We start from the raw sequence: 23,367 nt of genomic DNA, 5'->3' as shown, positions 1-23,367 counted from the left end.
ATTTTTTTTATATATTTGCATGTTTCAATAAGTTGAAACACATCATGTTAAAAAGGAATATTTGATTTTTTTGCAGATCGAGGTGTTCAACATTCTATTTATCCGCGAACAGGAAAAACGTCACGTAGTGCATTGCATGGATTGCGCGCGTAAACAATCTCCTTCGTTAGAGGGATTCGTCTGTCTGGAGGAATATCGTATGCGTGACTTGATGGACGTTTATGACGGATTCACTTTGTACATGCCACCGTTGGCCACTGCCACCAGCACCGCTATCACCACCTCCTCCACCATCTCATCATCATTGTCGACAGTGCCGACAATGTCGACGACGTTACAGACACAAACGGGCCAGTCCTCCTGAGGTTACATGCAACACATATATTTGGACTTCCTGAGCACGCTGCAACAATAGTGATCACTACCATCCGGGAAATGCGAATTCTTCCCGGATGGTAATGATCGTTACTGCTAGTGTTTAGTCCTTGTGTGTCAACGCGAGACGAGAAGACATTTCGTACGATAAGCATTATCCATGTACCTGAGAGCTACGCGAAAAGAGGCGGGACCGGCTCCTTAAGAGCTCCTCGTAGGCAACCGTCCGCAAATATGCCGGATAAAATCGACTAAAAGCATGGTAGTAATTTCTCTCGAAATATCCGATCTTAGGGAAAAAATATATCAAGGATTATTAGATTTTAAAGGTGCATTTTCTACTGCGAATTTGTTTTAGTCCAAGAATGTGCTCTGTTAAATACTTCTTTTTTTCCCTAATAACAATATTTTCAGAGACAATACATCATGTTCTATCTTATCATGTATATGTATATATGTATATATATATATGTGTGTATATGTATACTTATTTTTATCTCAATTTGTGTACGGCAGCCTTTTGAGTACGCGCTTTAATCTGCACCCAACTATTCAAATTCACTGTTAGGAATGTGATTATTGCGACAGAGCTTCGTGAGCCGATCTCAAGGAAAAAGGGAGAGACTAAATGTAAAAGAGATCCTCTCGGTAGACCGATTCGTGCTGCTTGTGGCTCGCTCGTTCGCTCGTTAGTTAGCCCTGTTTGTACAAATCTTACTCGCTTATCTATAAAAAAATATCACCGCCGGTCGCCAGATTATTCCTTGTAAATACACGACGGCGACCACGATTTTTCTTTTTATATAGCTCTCGGGTATTGGCTAGAGAAGACTGTCTCTAATTATTAAATGACGTAATAGCTTAATGATCGGCCCGTGGCATCGTCATGCGATCGTTCCTATTTTAGCTCGCTCGACATTTTTTTTTACCAGATTCGACCAAGTTTTCTTTATCATCGTTTATTTATTATTGTAATTAATCATCACTGTGATTTGTGATTTAGAAATTGGATATATTTCTAGAAACTGCTGCTCAAGAGCAATATGTTTCTCTTTTCATCGTGCTAATCTAATGTTTGAATCTTTGTTTAAATTTTTTCTGTTCTTCATCCTCTTCGCGATTAGTCCAAAGTGTAAGACTATGCGTAAGACGTTCTCACTGCCATTTAAGAAACCGCTGAGATAAAGTGAGAGATTTGCCCTTTATCGTATATTTAAGGATCATGTAAAAGAGAGATTGCCCACACCATTGATTAATCGTTGTTAAAAAAAAAAAAATACGTGTAAAGGCATATTACTGCCGTGCGTGGCACTGCTCAAATTATTTGTACATTTTTGTATGCAAACATATATTATGAGATCAGGACTAAAAAAAATTAGAGTGTCTCTAGAGTGTAGCGTGATCTCTACTGCCAATCATGCATGTTATTTCCTGTTAAATGAAACGATCAATTATTAAAATTTAAGCGTTGGATGAGATTAAAGCCCCGAGGGTGGGTGCGGGCATGGAAAATTAATATCTAGGACGATATCGGTTGTTTGTCCAAATTTATAAATATAGAAATTAAAATTAAAGTAGACGTAAAAAGTCTAGTAAAACGAACTTTGGGGAATGGAAATACGGCGGATGTAAGAGATCTATGAGATGTCTATGTCTCGAGATTAAAAGTGAAATCTTAAATTTCATCCAATTGTAGTTTCTCAAGTGTGAAGTACTTTCCATGAGACGTACAATATTTTTATTTCTTGTACAAATTATATTTCTGCGATAAGGGGTTGACGTGTGTATGCGCGCACTGTGATTTTTGTTAGCAAAATTCTCGAGCTCTAGCGAAAAAAAAAGAAACGCGGAAGTTGCGCGTCGCTCGCAGGGCGATGATACGCGGCAATGAAAAAATATGGGCGAGATAAGATTTCTGAAAAGGGGAGAAAATAGAGACACATCGTAGAAGAAAAAGAGAGCTTCTTGTTCATCAGGTTAACCGTATTTTAAGACAACAAATGTACCTTCACTCACAGTCTCGTCAATTGATCACGGCGTTCACAGCCGACGTAACGTGCCAGAGTTACGCTTATTGTACCGCCACCATTGTATATTAGCTCGATTCGAGGAACATGAGGATTAAAAATGGTATCTTTTTGCCATTGTTAAACTAATACAGAACGCAATCAGCGGAGACGGAATAATTGAAACATCTCATCTGTCACTGCAGCTACAGAGCGAAAAAAGTCGCATTACTGCGATTACTTGCAAGTGTTCCTTTAATAAAAACGGATTCACTTTTAATTCTCAACTCCTCGACCCCCGTCCCGAGCGAACTGCGCGCGAGAAGGAGGGGGAGAAGAAGAAAGAAGAAAAAAGTAGTTAGCTCTTTGCACCACTTTGCGAAAGGATCATCCGTAAAAGAAGCGATGTATTTTTGAATATCTAGAAGCGCTAGTTCCACCGAGTCAGTAGTTTCGAGGAATAAAACGAGAGGGAAAAGGAGGATCGCCGCGTTCTCCTTTTATTTTCTACACGGTTGTACTCTAGACAAGTCATAAATGCCCTTAACGTTCGCCGGATCAATGTATCGACGCCTACTGTTAACTTCAATTGTACTCTCTGGCGAAAAATTGTCTGAGAAGTATTTCTGGCCTGTTAGCTCTAGATAAGATCAATAGGGCATGAGTGCTTAAGACAGTCATTTAACATTTGCTATCAATTCAAAGTAATATCAGATAATTGGTAAAAGAAAAATATATAAGATAGCTAGTCTTATCGTGTGACAAAATGTTCAATTAGACCCATTTCATGACTGATTGATCTTTCGTACTCAAAGAACAAATTTCAAAGGACAAATTTCAGTACAGGTAGAGGAGGATATCTGAAAAATTCCCAAAGGAGTTGTAACAAAATTCCCCGAGAGATTAATTAGAAGTCATAACTTCCGGGAGCTTCCAAAAAATAAATTACGGGTCGCATTTCCATCTAAAAAGATCTCTACCTGCGGCAAGATTGAAGAAAGAAATTTTTGTACGTCTCTCCAATGCTCGATTCTATCTGTCCAGGAGCGTTTTAAAGAAATATGGAAATCTTTCTTCATTATATACCAATAGCTATGCAGCTCCTGTTTTTTTCCATTCGCTCAGGTGTGCGGAGAAGTTACAAAGCAAGCTACAAAAATCTCAATTCCCAATGGGATGTCGGAACATATTCTTTTTAAAAGAAATGATCTATGCGGATAATCTAGCAAATATATTCAAGAGATTTGTAAACGCCTGATTTCTAACAAGATTTCAGCGAATGTTGAGGCATTTATGGCATAATTGACGTACAGTAACAAGAACCACGCGCGACGCTTCGGGACGAAATAGTAGAGAAAAAGAAAAATAGAATATACGAGCCGCGTGAAGATGGTAGGACCCACGATAGCACACCTTCGTCAGGGGGATGTGAACAGCTTTGTTTCCCGTACATTTTAAATTGTACACACAAGCACGCTATATGATCTCAACTCACGATGCCGGCGGAGAGAGAAGTGATCAATATATTATTTTTCCGTCGGCAGCCGCAAGTTCCGAACTGATTTGACACCTATCGATTAATGCTACTTCGTAAATTATATATATATTATATATATATATATACACATATTATAAATATATAAATATATAAATATATATATTTAATGTAAAGGGTAAGGATAATAGGCAAATTCACAAGTAGAGAGCTCGCGCGAGCTTTTCTTCGTAACTAGAGGAGCGAGACTGGTCGTTTGTGCCACGATCGCGAATCGTGGGCGCGTTTGTTCGATATTTTCGTAAATTAAAACGGTGAATCATGTATATGTAAACGCGAGAAAACATACGTGTTACGCGATTCTGATCCTTCCAGTTCGAAAACGAGCCTCTCAATCGCAATCCCCTTTGTAAAAGCGCCGGATAGAGTTCCCGCTCACGTGCGAGTACACCCCTCTTCTTGTATGTAGAAATTGAATGGGGAATTTTCGAAGGGAAGGCATTTTCAGACGTGTACAAACGAGTTTGAACGTTCTCGATAAACGCGCACACAAAGGTAAAGACGATCGTTAATCCTTTACGGACCACAATGCAGCCTCAATATGAGCGCACACTCACAAGGAACTGATCCGGGCATTCCTTTTGAATAAATCTCGTCCGTGGAGGATTAAGTCGGTCGGAGGGGGAGGGGGGCAAAGGAGAAAAAGAGTGTATAAGGGCATATTTTCGCTATAAACTACTACTATTACTATTATTATTACTGCTACTACTATTACTTCTAATTTAAGTTGTACACCTTACGAAAAAAATTGAGCAGACCAGACGAGAACTTATTTTTGGTCCGTGAAATGATATAGCGAGTATAATATTTTTCTCATCAATCCAACCGTATGTACGTGTACATATATATACGGACATAAATCTGTATAAAAGAGCCATATAGCGTTTATTATACATATATATATATAGCGAGCCGTTGTAGCTAGCAATCGTATATATATATATATATATATATATATGTGTGTATAGCTTTTTGGAAAAGGGACACGGCTGAGCACACTACGTCGCTGTAAGCTATGTATTTCTTATGAGAGAACAACAACGTGAAAACGTTCACTGCCAAATTGTGATAAACGTGAGAGATCCCACCTTTAAGCCAGGAGCGTTTTCTTGACTTCTGATCGCATTGACCAATCGTTTTCGCGCCCCATCCGCCCCTCTGTTTTCCACAATCTCCTCCACTACGAGAGTTTACCCTCCGTGTAATAAATAAATAAATAAATAAATAAATAAATAAATAAATAATAAATAGTTACCGCGCATCCAATCCGATCATAGTCATCTATTTTTCCTTAAATAAAGCTAGACTAATCTAGACGAGGAGAGGAACGAAGAAGTTAGTCTCGACCAATGCAGCTAGAAACGAAGGAAACCGCTCCCCTATTTTAAGCGCCACGATTTAAGGCCGTATTTTAAAGCGACAGACAGATATTGTAGATCAAAGCGATATTTTTAAATGGGGCACGTTTTACCTGTCGGAAGAGAAAGAGGTAGTGAAAAGAGGCGAGAGATAAAAGATGAGGAAGAAAGCATCATTCGGACCGCCTTTTTAGCGCTCTTCTAATTGTATGTTCATTACGTGTACAGTGCCTTTGTATCTTAAATAAAACAAGTCCCCCCTTCGTCTCTCGGAGAAAGCAATCGTCTTGCGACTCGAGCAAAATTTTCCGAGCATTCTCCACATAAAATTATATCTATTGGCTCTTACAATTAGTTAAGGAAAGTCGTGATCGATGTAAATTGAATTATAATTGTTTTTACTTTTTGAAGATTGATCTTTTGAATTCTATTGTAAATTAAAACGAATATATTTAAAATAGGAATTGGCAAAATTTAAGGGAAAAAATGATTATTAAATATAAATTTGTTAATAGATTTAATATTTTAATATATTTTTTTATAATTTTATTTCTCGAAAAAAAAGAGAAACAAAATTATGAACGGATCAAGAAGATATCATTTTTTCTTTTTAATATTGTGTTCAATTTTTTGTCTAAATTTGTAATAAAATGTAATTGACATAATTTATCTTTGAAATTCTTCTTTAGAGGATGTGAAATTTTGCTGATGATCGGTTAATGGCAAGCGAAACAGATGCGTGATCTGAGGGAAAGGGAGGCACGCGGTCCTTCCTACGTGTCGTGACGTTCTTCTGACTAGGTTCATAATTGTAATGAATTGTCTAATGATTAATATGTAAAATTAGATTAATTATTCGAGTATGTTGTAAAAGTCGTGTACAGTTCAAGCCCGATCGAATCGGTCGGGAAGGTGCGGTGGCCCCTTGAGATCGCGCGGTGGCCACCTTGTAGCTAGCCTTATTATGATTATCATTATTGCCATTATTATCATGGATTATTATTACGATTATAAATATTGTGTTTACCGTAATAATGTGTAATATACGAGGTTACACTGAACCAGAGACGTTGTGCATTTTTTCCCACCTGTCACCGATTATTAATAATTATACCTTTTGTGCAATTAAAATGTTGTTCCATGATAAAATTAGTAATTGTCAGTTTCGCTACATTCGTGGTGATATGTTATTAATTCTTCTTTCGAAAAGCAGCCGAGTGTTGGAATTATTAACGAGCAAAAACTCGTTTTTGATTAAAGTTTCAATTAAAAAGAACATAACTCGTGTTTATATAAGATCGATTATTTATTATAAGTGCTATATACATTCAATATTTTGTGGCAAGATGACACGGAAATGAAATTGGATAGAACTCCTTTTCACGACCTGAATATTTGTTCAGTTACTTGTTTTATCCGTCAGATTGGTGCTAAAATTTCTTGTTTTTTTATTTTTTTATTTTTTATTAATATCGATACTATTGTACATTTTATTTCATTTAAAAAGATAATTGGAACAATTCTTTCTCCAGATGAAACAAATGTGCATCATAGACTATCTTGACGACCAGAAATATAAACCTGTACAATTTTTTAGTTCTCAAATGTTGAAACTTTCCGCACCAATCTGGCAGTATCGGCAAGCTATATACGGAGAACTACTCTCAAAGATTGTCGGTCTATGTTCTTCGATTCACTTGCTTTCTGATTTGTTTGCGACGCGCCTGGACCACGCCGTAAACCACCGCGGCAAGGCTGCGGCACGTGCTCCTGTGTCTGGGAGTGCCTTCTTGTTGCAGAGTGGCTTTCCCTAGCACAAAGTACGTCTCCATCGTGCCTTTCCCCTTTACCTCGATTAGCCCGCGTTTCTGCGTCTGGTAACCTCTCGATTCCAGAAACTGCTCACAACAACGGATTGATAAATTAACGCGATTTTCAATTGCTATTTTAAAGAATATAAAGTATAAAATCGAAGAGAAAAATACGTGAATGTACACTGATTGCATAAAAGCATTATTAGAGCGTTGCCCTGCATTTGTCCTTCAAAAAAAGTGTAAAAAGTTAAGAAATATAAAAAAAAAATATCACTATTATTATTACCCTTGCGATGTCATGCGGGACCTGTATCTTGCCCATCACTCCGGTAGAATCCATCCTGGAAGCCTCGTTCACGGTGTTGCCCCATATGTCGAAGACCGGCTTTCGAGCTCCGATCACGCCGCCTACGAGAGGCCCGCAGCTAATGCCCACTCGCAGATCGAAGTTGTTGAACGAGTGAACGTTCACGTCCTCAAGGCGATGGCGCATGGCCACCGCGTAGTCTACCAGCCTGCACAAGTGCTCCATGTCGTCGCCATTGTTATCCTGCCAAATTTTATTCTTGTAAGCTCTTTTTGAGACTAACTTAAAGATATCTTTAGCGTTGGGAATTCTGTCAAAATTACTGAAAATATCTTCAATTACAAAAGCTTCTAAAATAGCTTTTCAATATTCTTTTGAATTTTTTATGATTAAATTTTAAATTAAATTTGATTGTCAATAAGCTCAAAATTATTGTTATGCAAAACCTAAATTGAAGAATTTTTAGTGACAAGAACATTCGGTGATTTCGCAACATATATCTCGCGTTAAGGTATAGTATATTATTATATTTTATATTATTATTACAATTTGGCTGGGATTTAGACCCGACGCGGCCATGTAAGTAGCGCCGACCGTCTTTATCTTCTCGATGCAGTGAAACGGCGTTTCGTCCAACAGCTCGTCGAAATCAGCTGTGTATTGCAAGTAAGTTATACAACAAAGTAATATTAGCAATTGAAGAATTGTGAAGGAAATGTGAGATTAAAATATAGCAAAGCTAATTTACCAATGATTTCGTTAAGCAATCGAATGCACTCCATTCCCTTGTTTACGTCTTCGGAATAAAATTCCGTAAAGTTCGGTACGCTGGCGAACATTACGCCAACCTTGTCCCGCGATTGCGAGTACAGTTCCTGTATTAAGGAAAAAAATAATAGTAACAGCGTAACATATTTATTTGTTAAATGAAATAAGATCGAGGCTAACTTCCGGCGCACGCTCCGCCGTGAGAAAGTGATGTGCCACGTGATCTGGCAGGATGTTCTTCAGGAGTTGCATATTATTATGCCGCGACTCAATCATGTCGCTCAACTCTCTCTCGGATTGTTGCTTCCACAGGAAGTCCAGACGCGATGTCACCTCCACCAGTCTACCATGGTACGTCACCATTACGAGGAAGACTGTCAGAAAGGTCAGCATCTGCGCCGGTAGAGATATTGCCGATCTAGAAGAGAGATGAGGCGCGAGAAACTTTCTGATCATTGTTAAATTAAAAGCTCAGAGAAACTTTGTCACATTTCTAATTTTTTTTTTTACACAAACGCAATATTGCTTTGATTTACTGTTATTTATATAATGGATTAATATATTAAATGTGTTTTTTTTGCAAAAATTAAATCATTGTATGCTTAAATCTGATAAGCATTTTAAACTTAAAAGTTGTAAAACTTTCCAATCTTAGCGACTTACGCGTTACTTTCTCTTTCGGTAAACATGTTCTTGCACACGACGAGTATTAGCACCGCGTATACCACGACGATTGCTGCGGCCAGCGCAGTCTTCACCAAGTAATACAGCTTTAGAGCTGAAGCGAGCGCGATCAGGCACAGGATCCATGTAAACACTACGTACTCCGGCCGAATGCAGCCGGCCACCTCAAGCTCGTTGAGAGCCAGGCGTTTCGAACGGACTTGAGTCTTCTCTTCGGCGACGGAAAGGATCTTTCTTTGGGAGCCTCCCTCAGCGTCGCGTTGGTGCGCGACTCGTCTGTAATGTCGGCTTTCGATTTCCGGTTTTCCGTAATGCTGCTCGTATCTGCGATAACATTAACCATTTGCCATGAAGTTATAATCAGTAATAATTTCCTTTTTCCCACCGTAATTAATTTAGAAATCAATTTTGCACATAATTTTTTATAAACTCTCTCTACAACACAGAGTTGCTGAATTAATGGTATTTCAAATGACGTTTATAATAAAATATGATGAATGTTATCTTTTTCTTTTAATTTAGTGCCCACACCTGTAAAATCTGAAGAACTCTCTCCGGCTTCTTCCGGGCTCCTTGTCATTCACCACTCGTGTCAGCTTCAGTTCGATATTGCTGGAGCCCGTTTCCAGAGTATTGTTCTCCGTCGAGGGAACGATTTTTCCTCCCTCAGTGGACTCGTCGCTCAAGGCAGCCTCTAGGAACGTAAGGACAAAATGGTCCAGGTTCGACCTCGAGGTGGTCGCCGTCAACTTCTCCTGCATCGGAAGCGGTGCTGGCGCGAACGTCGTTGGTACAACTTGCTGTTGCTCGAGCACCATCACTTCCTGGTAACGACGTATCGTGACGGGACACGTCAGCACGCCGATGATGGACGTCAACGTCATCAGGCTGATGACGCCACAGATGAAGACGGTGCGATGCTTCTTGTTGTGCACCAGCATAGACGACGTGTGCTGCATGTACGTCGGCATACCCTTGAACTCCTCCGCCATCACTAGAATCGACGATGCCACCAGGATCACCGTTGTCATCAGTAACGAGGTCAGGAGAATCATGCAACTGCGAAATTGATGAAATTCAAATAAAATTATTAATTATTATTGTACGTGACATTTTTAGTTTATTACGGAAAGAAAGTAAAAATTTCGTAATCTTATGTAAAGAGAAAAGAAATACAAATACACAATTTTTCTTAAATATTTTAGATAACAAAAAGTTAAAGTTTATTCTACACTGAAAAAAATTTTGTGTTCAAGTAAATATATTTACTTTAACATTATTTCCTTGATTAAAACAATTGTTCTCAAGTTTAAAAATAAATCATTTTATATTAGTTAATATTTATTTAAATCGAAAAAATTACTTGAACATAAGAAATTTTCTTTTTGTGCAAAAAATCACATTTTATTTGTAACCAAATCAATTAACTTTCGATTTGCTTACTCGGACCAGATTATAGCTTGGCAAACAGCGATAAAAAGCCATATGACGAAGCAGCATATCATATTGGATTTGAACATGTCTTCTCGCAATTGATCGAACTGTGAAGAACAAAATGCGAAATTAATTAATATACATGGATTTTCCATAATTCGCTTTAATTTTAATAAAGTATTGGAATTCGTATATATATATATTTTTTTTATTAAATTAGGCAAGTTCAGGATTAAGATGATAATGTCAGCGGAGATGATTTTACTTTCGATTCCAGGCTCTCGTCATTGTAGCGTAAAGTCCATGTGTTTATGTTCGCCGATCTCATACGTTTGTTACTGGCGGTCTCGAGAGCGTTCTTTTTCTCGTCAGATATCGTCAAAGTTGCTTTGGTGCTCGGTTTGGCTGGCTGGCCGTTCTCCTCTTCTAGGTACTCGGACTCCAAGTTACTCACCGATGTAGCTGTGTTCAGCTACAATTGTGAGACAAACAAACAAAGTAAAATTATTAATGTCATAATGCTAATTATGCCTCTGGCTCGTCCGGACGGATATATAACTATGTAGTCACGTCTTCGTGCATGCATTACCAACAGATAAGATCGAACTTCACTCACTGAGTTCGTCTAATCTTACAATTAATTATAACGTTAAAGTAATAATAATGCACACGCATTATTATTCATTCAATTAATAATTCAGGTAGATCATTATTAATTGGATGTATTCGTATATAATAGTATTTTAATGCTCACATTCTCGAATGGGATTTCAGGCGTCCAGTCAACCCCAATATCGTCGTCCATTGAATTGGGTTGTGCGTTGCTGTTCACGGCATGTGGATTGTTCACTTTGAAGCTCTTCTTGTTCTTGTTCGCGGCCAGTTCTTCTTCCGTCCAGACCCTCGGCTTCGACGACTGTCTTCGTCTGGACTTGAGCGGCTCCAGTTGCTTGATGAGGTACGTCACAACATTTCGATCCTTCAGATAATTGTCTCGTTCGCAACCGTAGCCGGGTTCCACTTCGTATACATCGTTCAGGCACTTGAGCGTGTCGGCGGAAATATGTACCCTCCTGTAACAAGATAAATCCCTCGTTTCGCCTGCGAATTTTGTAAACCAAAAGCCTCGACAATTGGATTTGAAGACTTGAACGTCTTAAAAAATTATGTATATTTTCTCAAAGACACTGAAGATAATAATTAAGAATTCGAAAATAGACAATTAATAAGTGTTATTTTAATAACATAGTGTTCATGTGAAAATATTAATTTTATTATAGGTAATGTGGGCTTTATGAATTTCTTTTTATACCCCGGTATTCCTCCGCTCTCGAGATGATTCGCGAGCGTCACGTCGTACGACCACACGTCGAACTGCCATTTTCGCAGGCCCAAGACCCCACACAGCACAGATCCGCTGTGAATTCCTATCCTCATGTTCAAATCCGTCTACGCCAGCGAGGAAGTTGAGGAAAAGTTAGAATTATAAGCACGTTTAAAATATAGTGTAATTTTAATTTTAGGTATTTTTAGGATCGTGATTTTCATGCGACCGCTACTAAATAAAATTAAAACTCCTAATATGCAGCACAACATCGATAACGAATCACAAAGTCGTTAGTTTAGCGGAAAGTACGTCAGTTTCAAAGGTACGTTAGAAATTTGTCTTTTTTTATGAGTGTGTTCCCAGTACCTTCGTGGTGAACCTGACGTCTCGTATGGCCTTTATCATATGCAAGCCCATCTCGACGCAGCAGTGAGCGTGATCGCTCCTGGCGATCGGCAGGCCGGAGATGCAGTAGTAACAGTCGCCGAGGAGCTTTATGCGCAGACAATGGTTTTCCGCCGAGAGCTTGTCGAAACGGGCGAAGAGATCGTTCAGAACCTTCACCAGCTCCTGGGCGCTGCACTGACTCGCCAAAGCTTCGAAAAAAATCGTCGTGAATCGTCAGCGTGAATCACATCTACATCTCTCATAATTTACGTATTTTATAATTTAATTTAAATAATAAATAATAATTTTATTTATAATATAACTTTAATATATCTTATTTTTCATTACATGTATACAATTAAATGAAATTTAAGCCAATTTGAAAGCAATTAATTTATCAAAATTATTCTTTCTACATTATTCTAGACTCTAAACTGAACCTGTGAATCCTTTGATGTCGGCGAACAGGATGCTGACATTCTCATAACGATGGATGTATATCCGGTGGAACTGATTCGGCGTGAACGATATCGGCCCACCACGTGCCGTCTCGCGAGAAATGTCGCGGATCATTTCCTTAGCGACAAAGTCGGGCAGCACTTTAACGGGATTAATTATTGATTATCTCTTCATAACACGCGTATTAATGTGATGATGAAATGTAAAAATGTACAGCTCGGAGCTCCACGGAATTCTTCGCCGATTCGGAGTGAATTATCTAATAAAATAATCATTTGTTGTAAATATTCTTCGCGTTAAATACATCTGTAACTGTATATCTGTAAAACTAACTCTCTTAAATATTAGAAAGTAAAGAAACGTGAAATCCAGTTGAATCTGAATAAGAGATTCCGCTATTCGTTTTCGCTTCGAAGTTTAATTAGCGGAAACAATTGGCATATTCGCTGGCTTGTGTAACCAATCGCTAGCCTCGCAATGTTATTCCAATTTACATGAAAACAGACAATCCTACGGCGTTACGGGAGCGTATGGTAGTGGGTCAAAGGTGATATTTATGTAATCCAGCGTAATGTACCCCGTGTCGACGAGTGTATTTTCGTAGCGGCCGCTACAACGGCGGATCGATATATCGGATGGGATCGGCGACGTAACACGCAAAAGGCTATTGGAAAAACGTGCGTCCAGCCGGCGCAATCGGCCGAGAGAGTGTCTAGTGACCCTTTTTGACACTCGGCCGAGCAAGTTACACGGACGAGCGGCGGCGAGTTACCCGCCGCGTGTTACGATAAATATGCATATAAATACCCAGCCTAGTTACGACCCCGCGGCGACGCCTCGCGCTGTCTTTCCTCTTCGAAAGCTGCCAGAGGAGCTCTCAAAGATTCCCTCTGGTTTCACAGCTGAGGATACTCTAATCTATTGGAGATACTATAATCTCGTTTTTTTAAGCTTCGGCTGAAGGCACGAGGCAAAACGTATAAAAATCAATTCTCGCGCCCTGAGCTTCGCAACTATTCTACTTCAACTACTCTACTTTAACTAAGGAGAGAAAGAAGAAGTCACACTTGCTCCGTGAAGAATTTCACTTGAGCTCTCTGTTTCCGAAGCGCTCTCGAGCTTACGTCCAAGATGTTTTAGATTAACATTAAAATCCATTAGATAAATAATGTTTCCAAGTTCCAGAAGCAAAGTAGAGTAGCTCGAAATATTCTTTTACCTGAGAGCAGCAGCTTCTCCTGGCGATTGTTTTCGTTTTGCGTACGCTGTCGCGTCTCTGTGGAACGATGGGTCTCCAGGAAGGCCTGCCGTTGTCCCCGGTCCGTCAGATACTTGGTGTACATGCCGGCCAGGTTCACGGCCAAGTACAGCAGCACGTTCGTCGTCAGCGTGCGGATGATGCACGTGGCGTCTCGCAGCTGCGAGAGATTCGAGATCATTTAACAAAAATTAAATCTAAAACGATCATCAGAGCTGAACTAAATAAGTATTTACATTTCGAACTCAAGCATACGAATGTAAAGAGTAAAATAGTAACTGACATTTTGATTAATTGTTGGCACTTTCCAATAGATATTAAAATTTCAGGTACGATGGAAGATCATTCGTTGCTTGAATTATCTAATCTCTGATAACATTGACAACAGAAAAGTGGAACTGTCGTTAATGGGTTAGATAAATCTCTTTAGCTTTTAGAGATTTCGAATGGAAGCTCCGGGAATAGTCTACGACATGTCTTCTCACGTATACGGAATCCTGCAGCAGACTTATGCCGGCCAGCACCATGTGTGTTAGCGCCGTTCCGTAGCCGGCGAGGACGCACCATCGCAACGGCAGAGGCAGCATCGCGTAGGGTGCGTACACGACGAAGAGTATGTACCACATGAGCCGCTGCTGTGTGGTGAAATTCAGACCGGCACCTATAAAACCTGCAAACGGCCACGAGATTTCATTTGCAAGCATTCGTTTTTTTTTTTTTTTTTTTTATCACGATGTACAGTGTGCTCGATTGAGAATAACAGGAATATCGAAGCGGTTTGGAAAACGGAAATTGTTTCCGTTTAGAAAGATTATTTTTGCGCGTCTCTATCTCGGAATAAGCCCGTTGAAATTAGCCTGGCTTCAGTCTCTGCTCTGCTGCACGCTCCGGTGAACGTTCCCTCGTTTTTAGCTGGCCAGCAGAGCAAGACGCCATTCGATTTAAATGTGGAATCGATATTGTGAAGCATTGATGGCCAGCGAAACTATTAAAACGTAAAAGTTCTGTCGTCCTTGTCAATTAAAGTTGCGAACAAAGTTACTGAGCTTCAAAAGAATTTTTATGCTTCAAATTAAAATGAAATAATCGTTATTGGCCTCGATATAACTTACCAAAGAGAACAGATCGACACATACACAATTTGTCTTCCTTAAATCAATAATTCCGTTTATGAAACCAAATTTAATAGAAAAAAAAACAAAATCCTTTGCCTAGTATTCCCAAATTGAGTAATTATAATCTAATCGAGTTATAATTATGAGAATCGATAGGTCAGAATGAGTCGCGTGGGCCTCACCTTGAGAGTTTATTAATAACCAAGTGAATATCGAGGCCCAGTACAGATAATTGTTAGAAAAGCAACGCCACCAGCCGAGCACACAGATCACCAGATTCGCTGCCATGCAACACGCGGCCCACGACAAGCCCTCGATCAGTCCTCCACCATTTGAGTTCCGTTGCCAGAGCCAGATCGCCGTTAACGTGATCTGCATTGAAATAACGCGATAAAAATCTCTTCGATCACGTAGTTCACCAGAAAATACGTTCATGACATTTTTATTTTATCTTCTATCACTTATTCTTCATAGAATTTCAAAAAGCTACTTGAAATTTAAATTTTCGTAGTGAAGATGTACAATAGCTTTATAAGCGATACAATATTATTTAATATTAATAAAAAGTGGTTGTATGTTCACTCCTGGTAATACTATATAAATATTATATGAAAAATATAAATAATATTATTTACTTCAATATTTTAAATTATCGAGAATACTATAACTTTTAAATGCAATAATTACAATGAATATTTTATGCATAATAATTTACATTAATTTTTTCAACAAAAATCATATTCGTAGAACGTTTTCATAATATTCTACGAATTAAAATAATATACTACGAATATTATATAAAAACAGACATAACATTAATATAACATTCCCATAATATTAAAATAATATTTAAAAAATTAAATAATATGCTATAAATATTGCACTTATAGGGAAAATACGAATTTATTATAAGCAATTTCGTAATTTGTTGGATATTGCAAAATACAAAAATGATTTAGAATCTACTAACGGCTTCATAAAATAATATTCGTATTTATTCTATAGGTGTCCATAGTTTAATTTTTTACGGGATATAAGATTGTAATTAGTTAGGCGATTGTTAAAGATGTAAAAGATGAAATTCAACGCAATAATTCTACATGATCTTAGTTAATAATATTACTCGATTCTAATCGATATAAAATCTGGATTTTCTTTTTCGTTGCTTTTTCGCGTCGCTCACCTTCAGGCTAAGGTCCACGATATTCAACATGATCAGGGACTTCTGTCTCTGCCGATTCGAGTAGAGAAGGTAGGACGTCTCCAGCTGCTTGTTGTGAAAACTGTTGGTCAGTGAGGGCAGGAATATTCCCTTATACAACGTCCCTTTCTTGAAGACATCTAAAACCACACGATCATACATATTTCCAAGCTTCTCTCTTTGCACGCCTTACGTCGGGTTAAACGGGAATACACCCCGAGAAATTTTCGTACCACGTTGGGTCTGAGCTTCTTCGTCAGCCACAGGCTGATCCGTGGAGGTAGCTTCCGGTTCCGTTTTCGAAGACTCGACATTTTCATCGGGCGACTGGTCCTTCGTTCCGGCGGCGACCTCGGGATCCGGTCCTCCGTTGGACTTCCGGTCCTCCCACGCCGCCAGTCCCTCTCGACCCAGCCTCTCGGATGTCAGTTTCTTCACCGCCTTGATCCATAACTGTTTCCTCGGCGAAATGCTCGACCTGACCCACAATTATTGCGCGTAGTGTATCGATTCGCAACGGTTATAACGAGAAATGAAAGACGATTGATTCGATCGAAATCATCGTGCAATTTGCATCAGAAAATTTGCTCACAAGAGTTCTATCTAGTTGCACAGAGAATTTATTTTATACTTTACTATTATTTTATAGTTCGACAAAATTACCTCGTTAACTGAAACTTCGAAGGAATATTTATAAATGTTTATAATTAATAGAGGAACTCTTAGCAATAAATAAAGAAAATTATTTACAACATGAGAAGTAAAATTTTTTGTGGATAGATGATTAATACTTAATTATTGAATCTATGCATGAAGAATTGCGTTCGTATCATCTTAATTTTCTGTAATTCTCGTAAAGTGGAAATCTATTTGATTTATCAGATAAAATATTTTTTGTTTTCGATCGAATTAAGCGAATTTCACAGTTCGCGGAGGGATGACTACTCACTCGTTGATGCTCGTGACATCGCTGTCCAGCATCATGCTCCAGGTCTGTTCTGTAATCATTATCTCCCCGATGATCCGCGGATCACGACTGACCGCTCACGTTGTGATCGTCAGTAAGGCAACAAGTGCCTTAGCATCATCCGGCATTGTTCACAGACACCTTGAATGAAAACTGACTTGCGAAGAAGCGACGATCTGTTCGCACCACGGCGACGTTGCGGGGCGAACGTCGTTTTCACGAGAGACGGTAACTCTCCGGCAAGGAGAGAGATCCCCGACAAGAGAGGTCGGTCGATCCACGATCGCGATCGCGTTCGATGGCGGCCCCCCGATCGACAGTTCAACGAGATCCGGCCTGACACTTTAGCTTCACGACCGGCGGGATGCGAGAGGCGTCTGATCGAAGTGTCATATCTTTTCCTTTCTCCTCACGGCGTATCGGGTCGTGACGAAAACGCCTCCACGGGGACGCCTACGTACTTTGTTTTTTCTCTAACACTCTCAAGTGTCTCTTTAACGGCTCTAAGTATTATCAACTTCTTTAATATTGAAATGAAACGCGATGGCGGCGCGTCTCCGCGACATACGAGGTCTGACGAAGAAGAAATAGATCCACCAAAAAGATTATATCTAATTTTGAACTGGTGACATTAATTAGATAAATTATTACTTCATATTTCTGTGTACGTAATTACTTAATGCATGCGTGTGTGTGTAAGTGCGTCTGCGCGCGTGCGCGCGATCGTGTGTGTACGTTGCTCTATACAATGATATATTATAAATATATACAAACAATAAAAAAATTGTATTCTCATCTTAAAAAGTTCCTTCTTATTTTTATAGAAATCTCTTCTCTAAAATAGGCTTCAAAAGAGAGGATTTTCTTAACTTCGGAGGGAAGTTCACTCATTTCTATTCATTTAAATATTTTTAATTAAAAGTTTTTCTTAATTTTTATGAGAATGTATAAGTAAGACAAGATTTCGTAAGATTTACTTTACGACTAATTTTCCATAGATATAAAAAAAAATGTATATTTAAAACATTGAATCTTATTAGGACTGAATATTTACTGTTTTTCGCCGATCTCTCATGAAGGTTAAATGTAAAATCAAACTAATGAAAATTACAAAAATATTTATATATAAAACATACATATATTTTTCTGATAAATTCAGGTTAGCCCTTCGAGCTAACTTTTCGTTATGACTTTGTTATTTAAATATCAATAATTTTAAAGGTTTTAAATCCCAAACATTATACTGTACTGGCTATATTAAATATTATAATGACATAATTGCAAACATCAAATGGTCTATGTAGAATGTCATTATACAGAAATCCATTAGAAAGAACATATTCTTCATTTTTAAAAATATTCTAAAAAAGAAGAATATATTCTTATCCATTAAGAATCCTATACGTCAAGAGGCAAAAGTTATATAATCCTCTTATTTTGAGAATACAATTTTTTCAGTGAAGAAATTATAAAATGAATAAAGATTTATAAATATAAACAACATCAAGATAAAATCTTCTCGGCAGACAACAATAGATTTTCAGATACTTAAGCATTAATTAATTACACAATGGTCTTTATTCTCAGTAATTTTTGTCAATAATTCTGCGGTGCTTTCTTTTTCATCAGTCATTTCGTATTTTTACAAGATGCAAAGTATTCATTTGTTTGTTTTTTTTTTCGTTATAGCTTCACGCATTTTCATCACGACTCGACGCGTCTTCGAATGAAGAAATGAAGTGTTTAATCGCGATATGACAGATGAATGAAAATATGTATGTTATTATTTATCGAAATTGCAATACCCAAAAGAAGTCGTAAACTTCATTTTCACTATAATTAATTAAAAAGATAAATTTCATAGTTTTGTTTGTGTTGCAATTTCAATAAACAAGAATGTATGATAAGAAAATATTTTTTATGAAATAAATGTCGCACATTTACGCAAGTAAAGGATTTTTTGCATTGCAATTTCAACGAAAGAGTGTGCTTTTCAAATACGATAGCAAATAGCTCACCTTAATCGTCAATCCTGGATAAAGAAAACAAGCAGCTTCTTCCTGCCAGGTTCTGGCATCGAGTTCGACGAGTTGCGGAAGAACTCGAAAATCGCGCGCGCTCTTCTTGACAAGCCGACGAGCGGGATCTACGAGATGCCCACAAAGTTCAATCCGCATCCCCCATCATCATCGGCTCATCCCCCCTTGCTGAATCCGACGATCCGGAGAAGGGGCGCGATCACCGGTATAGTCGACAGTTCAGAATAACATTGCTATCATTATATTATTAAGGGATGCTCCCTTGTGTAAATTTTTAATAATCTAAATTTATATATTCCCTCAGAAATAACACAAGTCTGTCTAACTCGCCGTTGATATATACTATTGATACTACTGATAAATAAAAAATACATTTAATTGATTGAGACATTATTTAAAAATAAAAATTAATCATTATTGAATTATACTATTAAAAAAGATTTGTTTTTTTTAACTTATCATCGATCTGTTCTACAATTACAATTTTGAAACGGAAACAGTGGCGGTTCGTAGCGGATTTTATTGGAATTAAAAATCCGTTCGCTTTGATATTGATATTATAATACTAAAAAATAAAAAAGGTTAATTCCATATTGAGTTGAATTACTAGAAAATTCATGTTAGGCGCTAAATATGTGTTCGTCATGTGACGGCATTGCTTGTAAACTTTCAAGCATAAAATACATCTTCTATCTTGAGTTTGTAAAAGATAATTGACATGTATTGATTTTCTATAAAAGTAAAATAATTGTATTAGCTATGTTATGCTATAACTTGTACGAAGAAAAGAAATGTAAGGAGAAATATCACCCTTAAAAAAAAGGACTGATAAAGTGTTTCTATAAACTATATCAATAACTGATGAAATATCATCTTCTTTTTTTCAAATACATCATATTATTGATGCAAAAAATATATTAAGAAAAAATTCAAAATTAATTAAAGTTTTACATATTACAAAAGTTTAAAAATATGAATTAAAAACAAATTTTACAAATTATGAAAATTTAAATTAAAAAATGGCAGGATCAGAGAGGAACCTGAGAGCGGCCACGGCGGCCTTTTTCCTATAACGCTTCGAAACTCCCGTACACTAGTGACGCACATCTATTCTGGCCAGAATGGGAACTCCGTGTCACATCCATTTTGCAACCCGCCGTTAAAAACAATGTGGATGTTAGCACGGACAACAACCTACATCCATTTCTCGAGAGATGGATGTAGGTTGTTGTCCGTGCTAACATCCATTTTGCTGTAAATAAAATCTGACGCGTATCGCGTGTGTTGCATCCAGAACAGGGGTCGAGAATGTGCACAAATGATTAATTACGTCTACTTTCGCGTAATTTTTTATTTATTATAGTCTGAATTATTTACATTAACATTGATATTAATACATATCAATACGTTTATGCCCATATTTTGCACAATCATATTTTTACTTAAAAAAGATGTTTAATAGTAACAGAGAGAATTTGGTTCTTTAATAAAGAAACATTCATTTTACGCAGTACTTAAAAAATAATTGTAATTAACATCGCATCATATGATGAAGAAGAAATAAATGTCTTTCCACGAATAAATATACCATCCTTTTATTTTTACATAATACTTTATTATTTAAATGTCTTCAAATTATGCTTTTGAAAAAATTAGCTTTTTTAATTTTTTTAAATCTTGACGCAACTCTCTCTCTCTCTCTCACTCTTTCTCTCTTTCTCTTTTAACGTGATTGTCCTTTAATTGTTTAGGCCTTCAGTTAGAGAGAGAAAGCATCGCGGTGATAGACATGGAGCAAGCGGCGATGTTATCTCTATGGATACCCTCCTCTTCACTCCCCTCTCGTCCCATCACGTTTTCCCTGCTACGTTTAGGCCGTAAAATTCAGAAAGAGGATTTCGGACGATTTCTGCGCAGGGACGTAGAGAGACTAGAAAGCGCCCACTCTTTTCTTATTATGTTACAATGGCATATACATGCATACGCATGATTTACAAATGACAATACGCGCGATTAATATGGCACAATAAATAATAATAATAATAATAATAATAATAATAATGTAATAAAAATCAATGAAATATATAGATACTTGAGTATTATTTTTATTCTCTAACTTACAAACGTGAAGATTATTGATCTGATTTTAATACAACCTTTCAACAGTTTTTACGAAATATCACGTAAAGATTAATCAAAACTTTAGAAAAAAAAATTAATAAAGAATTATATAATAATATACGATATAAGGTATTAAAGTGTTAATCAGTAAAGTAACGGATTTTAATCAAATTCTTCTCGATATTAATCGATGGTAATTGTGGAAATGATGGAAATGGGATGGCAATGGGATGGAAATATTGGAATGAATGCAATGATGTTAATGGAATGGCAATAATGGAAATGATGACAATGACAATATATATAGCCTGACGGCAATGACGGCAATGGTGGAAATGATGGCAATTATGACAATGTTCTCGATGTTAATGATGGCAATGGAATAGCAATATGGAAATAGAATCGCATAATGAAATGCATGCAATGATGGAAATGTTATCAAAAAAATGGCAATGATGGCAATAATAAAAATGGTAGCAATGTCGGCAGTGGCGGCAATGGTGTAATAATAATGGCAATGATGAAAATGGGATGACAATGATGGCAACGATGGCAATAATGACAATGATGGAAAAGATGAAAAATAGGCCATCCCATTGGATGGCATTGATGGAAAGAATGCAATTATGGAAAGAAGGTAGTTACATTAAATCTTTTGTTTCGGCTGGCCCGAAATTTTACGCATTTCTTGTACGTAAACCCGATGGTAGTACCGTAGAAATTTGTAAAGCTAAAGGTATAACTCTTAATTTTGCAAACAATAAATTAATCAACTATTTTTCAGATCACTCGTTACAGATAAAGGAGATACGTCGATAACACTTCATTTTGACTCTATCAGACGTACGGAGCTTCATAACGTAATAACGAGTATAGAGAGTAAAACATGTAAGCAGAGATTTGATAAACGAAGACGGTATGGGCCTTATGGGTCGTTACCATACGGTCATTGTAATTTATAATTATTTGTTATATAATTGTATTTTTGAGCTTTTGAATAAAATATCTATGTATTATCAGAAGTTTATCGATTTTTCTAATATTTACCTGTATTACAATATAAAAGTTTTTAAGTAAAAACATCAGCCACCAAGCGTTATTCGTAAAAATGGATACATGGTGGAAACACCCTTGGACCTCTATGATCTGCGGTCCCACAGGCTGTGGTAAAACCTTTTTTGTGAAAAGATTTTTTCGGAATATGAATTTTATGAGTGATACCAAGTTTGACCGCGTATTATTTTACTATTCAGAATGGCAATCAGGTTACACCTGAATATGGTGATAATGTCGAATTTCGTGAAAGTCTACCGCGAAATGATGACTACGCTGATGATCCACGGCCAAAGCTTATTGTTATTGATGATCTCATGCGCGAAGCATCCGATAACAGTGTTATAGATTTATTCACGAAAGGGAGTCATCATAAAAACCTTAGTGTCATTTTTATTACACAAAATTTATTTCACCAAGGACGTGGTATGCGCGATATTTCATTAAATGCTAATTATATAGTTGCGTTTAAAAACCCAAGAGATCGGCCCAAATACAGCATTTAGCGCGCCAAGTTTACCCTGAAAATACACGGTTCTTATGGGAGGTATATAACGATACAACTACACCAGCATACGGTTATTTATTACTTGATTTAAAGCAATCCACACCGGAGAGTTGTCGTTTTTGCACCCATATATTTCCTGATGTTAAGTACCAACATGTTTATATACCACGTAAAAAACTAAAAGATAGGAGTACCGCACAGGAAATATCAATAATACGTATCTAATACTTTTACAAAATTTATCTGATATATAGATGTGTTTTTTAATGTGCTTAAATACGATCATGAATTCAAATTTTGTCAGTAGTCAAAATGTTTTTCATCTTGGTAGACAATGACGATACCATCGATGAGTTAACAGTTGAACAATTACAATTTATACCAAAAATTATTTTACTACGGGAATTCGGTAATCACATAGATTATCTGTGGGATAAGATTCCTGAGTATATAAAGAAAGATCCAGAAGTGTGTAGTTATCGCCGTTGTTGAAACATTATAATCAAGTGACTCAACAACTGCATATTGATGGCCCAACGCCGCTAATTAAAGATTGTTGTAAAAGTAACAATAAAAGATCGGCTATTTAGTAAAATTTATAATGGCACCGCCCGCGCATATCTTATTTGGT

The 23,367-nt window shown here is 37.3% G+C and overlaps 2 protein-coding genes across 4 annotated transcripts in view; one reads left to right on the top strand and one right to left on the bottom strand.

Moving 5' to 3' along the window:
- Positions 1 to 6,356, top strand: part of LOC105208158 (histone demethylase UTY) — an 82,893-nt gene extending 76,537 nt beyond the window's left edge. The window contains exon 11 of one of the 2 annotated variants that reach the window (XM_026138347.2): positions 77 to 6,356. In XM_026138347.2, coding sequence (XP_025994132.1) covers positions 77 to 364 — 288 coding nt within the window. In that variant the 3' untranslated portion in view covers positions 365 to 6,356. The remainder of the gene's footprint in view (positions 1 to 76) is intronic. The other variant, XM_011177941.3, reaches the window with a different exon arrangement.
- A 220-nt stretch (positions 6,357 to 6,576) lies between these two features.
- On the bottom strand, positions 6,577 to 19,174 carry LOC105208160 (adenylyl cyclase 78C). Of its 2 annotated transcripts, XM_011177944.3 has the most exons (20): positions 19,034 to 19,174; positions 16,998 to 17,046; positions 16,282 to 16,526; positions 16,031 to 16,188; positions 15,030 to 15,219; positions 14,218 to 14,402; positions 13,694 to 13,892; positions 12,456 to 12,614; positions 11,995 to 12,224; positions 11,614 to 11,750; positions 11,056 to 11,374; positions 10,567 to 10,773; positions 10,311 to 10,408; positions 9,399 to 9,926; positions 8,847 to 9,191; positions 8,364 to 8,601; positions 8,164 to 8,290; positions 7,962 to 8,068; positions 7,395 to 7,658; positions 6,577 to 7,192 (listed from the first exon to the last, which is right to left on the bottom strand). In XM_011177944.3, exons 2-20 carry the CDS (start codon positions 17,030 to 17,032, stop codon positions 6,974 to 6,976), a joined length of 3,990 nt encoding a protein of 1,329 aa, XP_011176246.1. In that variant the 5' UTR covers positions 17,033 to 17,046; positions 19,034 to 19,174; the 3' UTR covers positions 6,577 to 6,973. The 2 variants fall into 2 exon arrangements, with proteins under 2 accessions (XP_011176246.1, XP_011176245.1); XM_011177943.3 differs by lacking the exon at positions 19,034 to 19,174 and having other exon boundaries at positions 16,998 to 17,231.
- Between the last annotated feature and the right edge of the window lie 4,193 nt (positions 19,175 to 23,367).

The sequence above is a fragment of the Solenopsis invicta genome, chromosome 13, assembly GCF_016802725.1.
Source record: "Solenopsis invicta isolate M01_SB chromosome 13, UNIL_Sinv_3.0, whole genome shotgun sequence".
NCBI lineage: Eukaryota > Metazoa > Arthropoda > Insecta > Hymenoptera > Formicidae > Solenopsis > Solenopsis invicta.
Note: the sequence above shows the minus strand (reverse complement) of the source record. Positions and strands in the feature narration are given on the sequence as shown.

Bases quoted from the DNA above. Each gene is read 5' to 3' on its own strand.
- LOC105208160 (XM_011177943.3), bottom strand. From the start codon at position 17,056: ATGATTACAGAACAGACCTGGAGCATGATGCTGGACAGCGATGTCACG. The intron at 10,774-11,055 runs GTGAGCATTAAA...TCACAATTGTAG, and splicing joins CTGAAATCCCATTCGAGAAT to CTGAACACAGCTACATCGGT. The intron at 8,291-8,363 runs GTTAGCCTCGAT...TCCTTAATACAG, and splicing joins CGGCGGAGCGTGCGCCGGAA to GAACTGTACTCGCAATCGCG.